At 66.9% G+C, this 8,756-nt stretch overlaps 2 protein-coding genes across 2 annotated transcripts; both read right to left on the bottom strand.

Annotated features, from left to right (window-relative positions):
- Positions 1-49: 49 nt before the first annotated feature.
- On the bottom strand, positions 50-4,301 carry MNEG_9407 (hypothetical protein; the record flags this gene model as incomplete). The annotated part of the gene is made up of 3 exons (XM_014042120.1): positions 50-1,157; positions 1,241-1,957; positions 4,072-4,301. The coding sequence occupies 3 exons, from the start codon at positions 4,299-4,301 to the stop codon at positions 50-52; spliced, it is 2,055 nt and encodes a 684-aa protein (XP_013897574.1).
- A 1,365-nt stretch (positions 4,302-5,666) lies between these two features.
- Positions 5,667-8,521, bottom strand: MNEG_9408 (hypothetical protein; the record flags this gene model as incomplete). The annotated part of the gene is made up of 2 exons (XM_014042121.1): positions 5,667-8,045; positions 8,438-8,521. The coding sequence occupies 2 exons, from the start codon at positions 8,519-8,521 to the stop codon at positions 5,667-5,669; spliced, it is 2,463 nt and encodes an 820-aa protein (XP_013897575.1).
- Positions 8,522-8,756: the final 235 nt, after the last annotated feature.

An 8,756-nucleotide genomic window follows, 5' to 3' on the forward strand; every position in this document is an offset into this window, starting at 1 on the left:
GCCCCCTGCCCCCTGTCCCCTGCCCCCGCTGCAGAGCCGCGCCGCCTCCTCACGAGCAGCTGTTGTCGCCTGCGTGGGGGAGGGCGGCCCTCAGCGCCGCGTTGGCGGCGCTTTCGGGGTCAAGCAGGCCCAACAGGGCCTGCCCCAGCGCCGCGGGCACGGGCACCCTGACGCGCCCTTCAGCGAGGTCAAGCATCCACGCGGAGGCCAGCCACTCAGGCTCCGGCTCGGGCTCCACCTCAGCTGCGGCCGCCGCTGCAGCAGCACCAGAGGCTTGCAGCGGCCCCTGCTCCCCGTCGCCGCGCGCTGAGGGGTGGAAGCTGCACACCGCCATGGCGGCCGCGCAATGCAGAAAGAGAAAAGCGAGGTGCAGCAGCACCGCGCGGCGCGTCGCGTCACGGGGCGCGTCGGGCTGCAGCTCCTGCCGCGGCCTCTTCGGCCCCCGGTCCGTGCCGCAGCCCTGCCGGCGCCGCTCACCTCCAAATCCTCCCCTGACCAGCGACCCCGCAGCCAACATGACGACAGGGAAGCTGCCACCCGGCTCGAGGTCAAGGTCAAACCCCTGCGCGTGCCCGCCCGTCACCAGCGGGGACGCCGTGACGCGCTGCACAGGGCCCCACGCCTCCACCGGCGGCGCGAGCCTCATCAGCGCCCGCGCGTCCGCCTCGGAGTCCACGGCCTGCAGGGGTAGGGCGGCGCGGCCTGCACCAGGCGCGAACGACGCAACGGCCACCTCCAGCACGCGGCTGTTGTTGCCGCGGGGACAGCGATTGAAAGCGCCGCCGCCGCCGCCCGTCAGCCCGCCACCGAGCATCACAGGCGCGACCAGCGCCGCACGGGGGCCCAGGCACTCAAACCCACAGGCAGCGGCGCTCCCAGGCCGGCTCAGAAACGGCAGGAAGTCAAGGATGTCGCTTGAGGGCGGCGGCTCAAGGCTCAGCGGGGGCCCGCCCGCCGCCTCCGCCAGGCCGAGTAGGCGCCAGAACCCAGGAGCGCCGAAGTCGACGCGGACCCCGACCACAGCCGGCGCATGGAAGTCGTCGCCAAAGCCGCCGCCGCTGAAGCTGCCGCTGGGGCCGCCCGCGTGCGCCGCCAGCCGCGGGTGCACGTTCCGCAGCACCAGGCCCGCCAGCCGCTGTGCGGCGCGGCTGGCGACCCTGTCGTTGTACACGGCGGCGTGCGTCGGCGGAGGGCCGAAGAGGGCGTCGTACAGAACATCTGGGTCCTCCAGATTGGGGACGTGGCGGCCGGCGTGAGGGGCAGCTCGCCGTCTGCGGCAAAGGCCGGCGCCGGCTCGTCGAAGCCGTCGACCAGCGGGGGAATGGGCGCGAACAGCTCGCCCTGGCGGCCGTCGGCGCCGAAGTTATCATCGTCCCACTCCTCGTCGCCGCCGATCGCCACCTGCGGCGCGAGGAAGCTGACGGGGGCCTGGAGGCCGCCAAAGCCGGCGGCTTGCAGGCCGCCAAAGCCGGCGGCGACCTGAGGCTCTCCAAAGGCGGCGGCCTGGAGGCCGCCAAAGCCGCCGGCCTGGAGCTCTCCGAAGGCGGCAGGCTGGAGGCCGCCAAAGCCGGCGGCTTGCAGGTCGCCCCAACCAGCGGCGGCCTGGAGCTTGCCAAAGGCGACGGGCTGGAGACCGCCAAAGCCGGCGGCTTGCAGGTCGCCAAAACCAGCGGCGGCCTGGAGCTCTCCGAAGGCGGCGGCCTGGAGGCCGCCAAAGCCGGCGGCGGCCTCGGGCTCTCCAAAGCCGGCGGCGTGAAGGTCGCCAAAGCCGGCGGCTTGCGGGCCGCCAAAACCAGCGGCGGCCTGGAGGTCTCCAAAGCCGACGGCCGGGAGCCCGTCAAAGCCTGCGGCTTGCGGGCCGCCAAAGCCGGCGGCTTCATCTTCCCTGAGCGGGATGAGTTGGTTGACGCGGATGCCGTCGCTGATTTTGGTGTTGGGCGCGGGCAAGGGCAAGGCACTGGAGGCGGGATGAAAGAGGGGCAACGGGGGGTTTGGCCGCACACAGGCGAAGTGCCCGCCGCCGCATCTCGCCAGCGAGGTTGGTGCGAATCAGCCGATTTGGCGTGTCCTGCACGCCGGGTAGCGAGCTTGCACAAAACGCCGTTTGGAAACATCCCTTGCTGGTCCAGATGTGCCCGACTTCTGAAGGTCGGGCTAGCCGAGCGACCCTTTAATTTCATCCGCTCCATCCTGTGCGCATCACCTGGGGCCGGCGTCCTCGACGAGGTCCAGATGCCTGTTTCGTGCCCATTTGCAAGCTTGTCGCACAACGCGCCTACGCGCCGCATCGACGCCCCTCATGTCGGTCTCCTGGGTCCCGACAAGCCGGGGTGCGTGGCGGTGTTGCAGTCATGTTGTGTTGAGTCTGATGGTGGCTTGTTGCGCCGCGCTGCGGGGTCAATTCTCATGATGCACAAGTGCCACTATGAAGTGCCACCATTCTTAGATTCCTTTGTGCGGGTGTGCTTGGCTTTAATAGCACCAGCATTGTGCGGAGCGGACGCATGCATTGCTGTGCAGCAGTGCGCCAAACGCGGTGTGCGGCGTGTTTGACTGTCACGCCTCGGTCGTCGCCAACTCCTCACCGGCCTTATTTAATCCTCAGAGTTCCTTGAGATAACATATGCTGGTCGCCTATCACGGGGATGTCCCTACACAAGCCAAGCATGCGCTTGCTTTGGAACCAAGCGTGCGCGAGCTTGCAAACAATATCGATTCTGGTGATTATATACATATGATGTTTTTCAACGATCCAAACAATGTGAAAACGCCGGCAGGCGGACGTGCAACACAATCGTCACCTGACCTCCTCACTGCCTCAAACGCGCACACGCACAAACAGAACATTCGATTGATTATCCAGTATGTTTACCAGATAACCACATGTCCTCCGTCCCTCTCATACGAGCGATCGGTTTGTGACATGTCCTCCAGTGCTGTTCGTCCAGCCTAGCAAATCGCCCATAACACGGGCTGCGGGACCCCGGGTGCGCTCGGAACCCAGCCCCTGCCTCTACAGGCAGCCCCGTGCCCGCTTGGGGCAGGGGGTGGACGGGCGTCCGCGGCAGTGCTGCACCCCTGGTGCTGCGATACTGCTCAGTGCCCCTGGAGCCGAGCGGGGGGGAAAAGGATGGCCGCAAGGCTGTCTGCCTAACGGTTGGCCGATCCCCGTAAGGCTCCCCGTAAGGGGCCGCGGCCCACTTTCTCCACCATCCCACCCTGGTAAGTCTGGCGGCGCGAGGTAAGCGCGGGGCGCACCGTGCAGCCGCCTCCCCGTGGCGCGCCCTGTGAGTAGGTGGGAGGGGCCCCGGCCGGCTGGCCTGTAGCCCCTTCCTTGCCGAAACCAAGAGCTGCACATTCTCTTTTTTGCTTCGGGTTGCATGCATCGCGTGGTCGCTTTGCCAACGTTACTCCTGTAAGTACAGAGCGCGAGGCAAGCGCCCCATCAGCATGAGCTTGCTAGTGCTCGCTTGAGGACGCGTCAAACTTCAAAGGACGTCCGTCACTGAGAGTTCATTGCCCCTCACATGTCAGGCTGCTTCTGTGTGCACTGTGGCTGTCTGCACTCAACGTTGTGGCATTAAAGCTGACAGCTCTGCCGTGTCGTGCAGCCGACCGCTGGCCCGGTGTTGCGCCGTCCCATCCCTGATAGACACGAGCCCACGCATGGAGGGACCGCATTGCACCTGGTTGCATGGCTCAGACAGCGACATTCAGCATCGGAGTCCACCAGAAAGCGATGGCATTTTTGGCAAATATTAGAGGCATGCGCACAGCGCTAGATGGAATGCCATCAGAAAAAGTGGGCCTCAAAGCGCCCGAAAGCGACACAAGCGCATGGCATTTTAATCTTCAGGGGCGTGGCAGCTTCAGGCAATACATATTTAGAGGCAATACACATTTTGAGTCTGCTGTCGCGCTCCTTGCCAGGCGCTTTGGTCCCGCCCTTAGTCATCTTCGTCATCGAGGGCTGTCAATGAAGTCGGTCTGGGCGGGGGCTGCCTCGACTTTCAGCCCCCTACACGAGGCGCCGGGTGCGGCAAATACGCTTTCTACTGCTGTGAAACCTACTGCTTCTCCTCCTCCTCCTCCTGCTGCTGCTGTTGCTGCCGCTGCTGCTGCTGCTGCTGCTGCTGCTGCTGCTGCTTCTGCTGCTTCTGCTGCGGCGGCGGTGGCGTTGACGGCGGTGGGTGCGGCCGCAGCAGCTTTGGGATCTTTTCGTCCTGGCGGCGGCCGCCTTTGCGTATCTGCTTGCTGCGGCTGATGCGACGCGCGTCAGCATGGTGAACCCCAGAACCCATGCCACCTGCCGCCCCGCTGCCATCAGAGCGCCAAGCCGAGCATGCCCGTGCCCTTGAAACCAGGCGTGTGCGAGCTCGCCTACAAAAGTGACAGACAAATGGATGCTTCACTTCTCCCATCATGCAGACGGCGAAACACCGCCGGCAGGCGGACGTGCAGCAACACAACCGTCATCTGACCTCTCCACTGCCTCAAAGGCCCACACGCATGTACGAAATGTTTCAGCTATCTTCTTCTATGTAGCAACTCATCATGTATCCTCCGTCCCTCTCATACGAGCGATCGGTTTGTGACATGTCCTCCAGTGCTGTTCGCCCTGCCTCGGGACCAAATCGCCCATAACACGGGCTGCGGGACCCCGGGTGCGCTCGGAACCCAGCCCCTGCCTTCCCAGGCAGCCCCGCGCCCGCTTGGGGCAGGGGGTGGACGGGCGTCCGCGGCAGTGCTGCACCCCTGCTGGTGCAGCGATACTGCTCAGCGCCCCTGGAGCCAAGCGGGGGGGAAAGGGATGGCTGAAAGGCTGTCTGACCTAACGGTTGGCCGATCCCCGTAAGGCTCCCCGTAAGGGGCCGCGGCCCGCTTTCTCCACCATCCCACCCTGGTAAGTCTGACGGCGCGAGGTGAGTGCGGGGCGCACCCTGCAGCCGCCTCCCCGTGGCGCGCCCTGTGAGTAGGCGGGAGGGAACGCTGGCCTCACGGCCTGCAGCCCCTTCCTTGCCGAAACCAAGAGCTGCACACTCGCTTGTCTGCTTTGGGGTTGCATCCACCGTGTGGTTGCTTTGTTGTGCCTGCTCCTGCCTCAGAAGTGCATGATGCACGCGCCCGGCCCCGGGGTCAGCACACGCCCTGTCAGGTCGCGCTTGCCAGAGCTTGAGAATGCGTCAAACCTCCAAGGGGACGCCCGCCAATGAGCCACCGTTTCCTCTTGCCCGTCAGGCTACTTCTCCGTGCACTGAGGCATATGATTTGTACTGAAAGCTGTGCCATCAAGCTCTCGAGGGCTCTGCTGCGTGTCGCCGACCTGGCCCTGGTCTGGTGCGGCGCCGCCCCATCCCTGACAGACATGAGCCCACGCATGAAAGGTCCCCACTGCAGCGGGTTGCCTGGCCCAGACAGCAACATGCAGCATGGCAGTCCACAGTTGCAGTCCACAAAACGCGATGGCAGCTTCAGCAGAGATTTGAACGAAAGGCATGCATACAGCAGAGCGAGTGGAACACTGATACAATGAAATGGGCCTCAAAATAAACCAAGAGCAACAGAAGCACAGGGGCGGCGTGGCGGCGTCGCATTCAGACAAAATGCAAGTGGAGAAGTCTGCCGGCGCGGTGCTTGCCAGGCGCATCTGCCCTAAGATTCCGCCCTTAGTCATCGTCGTCATCCAGTCCGGTCAAGTCAACGAAATCGGTCTGAGTCGGTGGCGCGCAAACAGTGGGCCACCTCGGCTTCCAGCCCCCAACACGAGGCGGCGGCTGCGGCGACCGCGCTTGCTCCTGCTTCACAACCCATCGCTCCTCCTCCTCCTGCTGCTGCTGCTGCTGCGGCGGCAGCGGCGTCGCCTTGTCGCCCCGGCGGCGGCCCTCGGTCGCCTGCTTGCTGCGGCTGACTCGAGCGCAGCGCGCACCCAAACCGCTGCCACCTACCGCCCCGCCGCCATCAGGGCGGCCCGCAGAGGCACGCGCGTGCTTGGAGGCCGCTGCACCGCCGGCAGTGAAATTGGCGCTGCTGGTCGCCGGGCCGCCCTGCCTGGCCTCCGCAACCACAACCGCATCTGTTGCGGCGCGCTTGCGAGCGGGAGGCGCCGCTGCGTTCGCAACCGCCGCTTCAAGTGTGCGGCCGTGACGCCTCTGATGTTCAATCTGCTGCTGCTGCTTCTGCTGCTGCTGCTGCTGCTGCTTCTGGTCCCGTTGCTGCTGCTTCTGGCCCTGTTGCTGTTGCTCCTGCTGCTGGTACTTGTGCTCAGTTGCCTGCTGCTGCTGCTGCTGCTGCTGCTGCTGCTGCTGCTGCTGCTGCTGCGGCTGCTCCTGCTGCTGCTCATGCTTTTGCTGCTGCTGCTGATTCTGCTGCTGCCCCGCGTGGAGGCCACTGGGCGGCCACGGCTCATCGTCGCAGCTGTAAAACCCACTGTCTCGGTTCCGGCTGCGTCCTGTCAGGTGGTCCTGCTCGTTCTTCTGCTGCTCCTGCTCCTGCTCCTGCCGCTGCTGCTGCTCCTGTGCCGTGGCGCCCAACTGCCCTCCAATCCCGTGCAGTCTATCCGCCCGCTGCTCCCCAAACGCGCCGACTGCCCCCTGCTGTGGCCCGAACGCAGGATGCCGAGACGGCGCCTGCGCCTTGCGCTTGCCGCCGCGCCCAGGCGGCAGCGGGCACTGCGCCTTGTGCGACTCGTTCATCGCCGCCGCCGCCGCGCCCCGCGGCGGTGGCTGCGGGGGCAGCGGCGAGGGGCTGGCGCCCACTGCATGGGCCCCCCAGCCCTCTGCAGCCTCTCCCTCCCCGCCGGCCACCAGCCCCTCTGCATCGGCAGCGCTTTCCTGCCCTCCGTCCTCCTGCCCTCCCGCGTCTTCTTCGAGCGCGACCAAGGCCGGCCCCTCGTCCCCCTCCGCCCTCCGCCGCGCCTGCTGGGCACGCCGCTGTCCCCTTGCCTTCGAAGGCGCCCCGACGGCCCCCAGCTCGCGCGTCCGCTCACGAACAGCCGGGTCTGCTGGGGCTGGCGCCGCAGGTGGGTCTGTATTCTGACCCACTGCCACCACGGCCGCCAGTCCGCCGCGTGTGCCGCGACCCTGAGAGCCGCCGCCGCTAGCCTCCGGCAACACGGCCGCCGGCGTCGCACGAGGGCTGCTCCAGCTCCCGCCGCAGCTGGAAGCATCGCCCCGTGGCGCGCCCGGGGACGCTGCCGGGGGCGTGGGCGGCGCCCCTGCCTGCGTCGTGCCCGGTGGAAAGCCAGGGGCCTCCTGCTGCACTCCAACCAGCTCGCTGGCGCCTCGGCTGTCGCTCGGCGACCCCTCCTCACGCGCCTGCCCCTCCTCCCCGCCCTCCTTGGCCCCGCCGGCGTGCAGGCGCCGCCGGCGCAGCGGCGGCTCGCCCTGCAACCGCCCGCCTGGGTCGCCGCCGCGGCCAGCTCCGCTGCCATGAACCCGGCTGTCTGCCTCCTGCCCCTCGCCACCCCAAGACTCCTCCTCCTCATCTTCCTCTGTCGAGGTGACTAGATCCACAACTTCCTGCTGCTGCTGCTGCTGCTGCTGCTGTTGCTGCTGCTGCTGCTGCTGCTGCCCCCGCGTCCGGAAGCGGGCCGCCGCCGCCAGCCGCGGCGCGCCGCTCGCCGCGCCCGGCGGCAGCCCTGCCGGCGCTGGCCGCGCACTCGCCGCCGCTCGCGCCTGGGCAGCCGCGGCGCTGCGCTTCCCCGCACGCGCGGGCGCGTCGCCGCGCTTTGGCGCCCGCGGGCGGCTGCGCTTCCGCTTCTTGGATGCGGCCGTCCGCTGCTCTGGCAGGCCCTTGCCCCACTCAAAGCCGTCAGAGTGCTGCTGCTGGTGCTCATCCCCCTCCTCCTGCTGCTGCTGCTGCTGCCGACGATGATCCTGCGCCACCTCCACCCGCACCTCATTTTCCTCCTCCTCCTGCTGCCCTTCCTCTTCTCCTGCTTTGTCCCCCTCCTCCTGCTCCTGCTCCTGCTCCTGCTGCTCCCCCTCCTGCTCCTCCTGCTGCTGCTGCAGCGCCTGCCACACCCCCGGCTGTCGATCGGGATCATCCTGCCCGGCCAGGTGGAGAGGGTACGTGCAGCGGTGGCGCCGCGAGATGCGGCTCAACACCACCACCTCACCGGCCGAAGGAATGGCAGGGCATGGACGCCGCACGCAGGCGCAACGCGCACATGCAACCCTATGCCCGTCGCCCCGTCCGCCGCCTCTGCCACCCACAGATGTGGCCGCGTGCAGAGGCGCTCACGCGACAGCCTTGAGCGCGCCCCGGGAATGGGCACAAGAACAAGTGCACGCAGTGACACACACACACACACACACACGCACGCACACACACACACACGCACGCGCGCACCCACACACACACACATCCTGAAACCCTGAACCCTAAACCCGTATCCCGGCTCACTCAAACCACCCAAACTGCGGGCTTTGCGCCACACCTGGAAGTTTGGCAGCGGGTAGCCCGCGTGCCCGCCGGGCGGCGGGTCGCCGCCGGTCGCCGCGCGCACAACGCTGGCGGTCATCTCGATGCCCATGAGTAAGGGGACCGCGTTGCCCACCTGCTTCAGCTTTTCAGGCAGGGTGTTGCCCTCGACGGCCCTGGGGGTGGTGGGGTGAGCGCACGATTTTGTGAGGTGGTGATGCTTGTGGTGCCTTTCAGAGTTTGTGGGTTTGGGGTATGTTGTGTGCTGTGTGTGTGCTGTGTGTGTGTGTGCGTGTGTGTGCGTGTGTGTGTGCGTGCGTGCGTGCGTGCGTGCG

Source organism: Monoraphidium neglectum (genome assembly GCF_000611645.1).
Source record: "Monoraphidium neglectum strain SAG 48.87 unplaced genomic scaffold scaffold01924, whole genome shotgun sequence".
Classification (NCBI taxonomy): Eukaryota; Viridiplantae; Chlorophyta; class Chlorophyceae; order Sphaeropleales; family Selenastraceae; genus Monoraphidium; species Monoraphidium neglectum.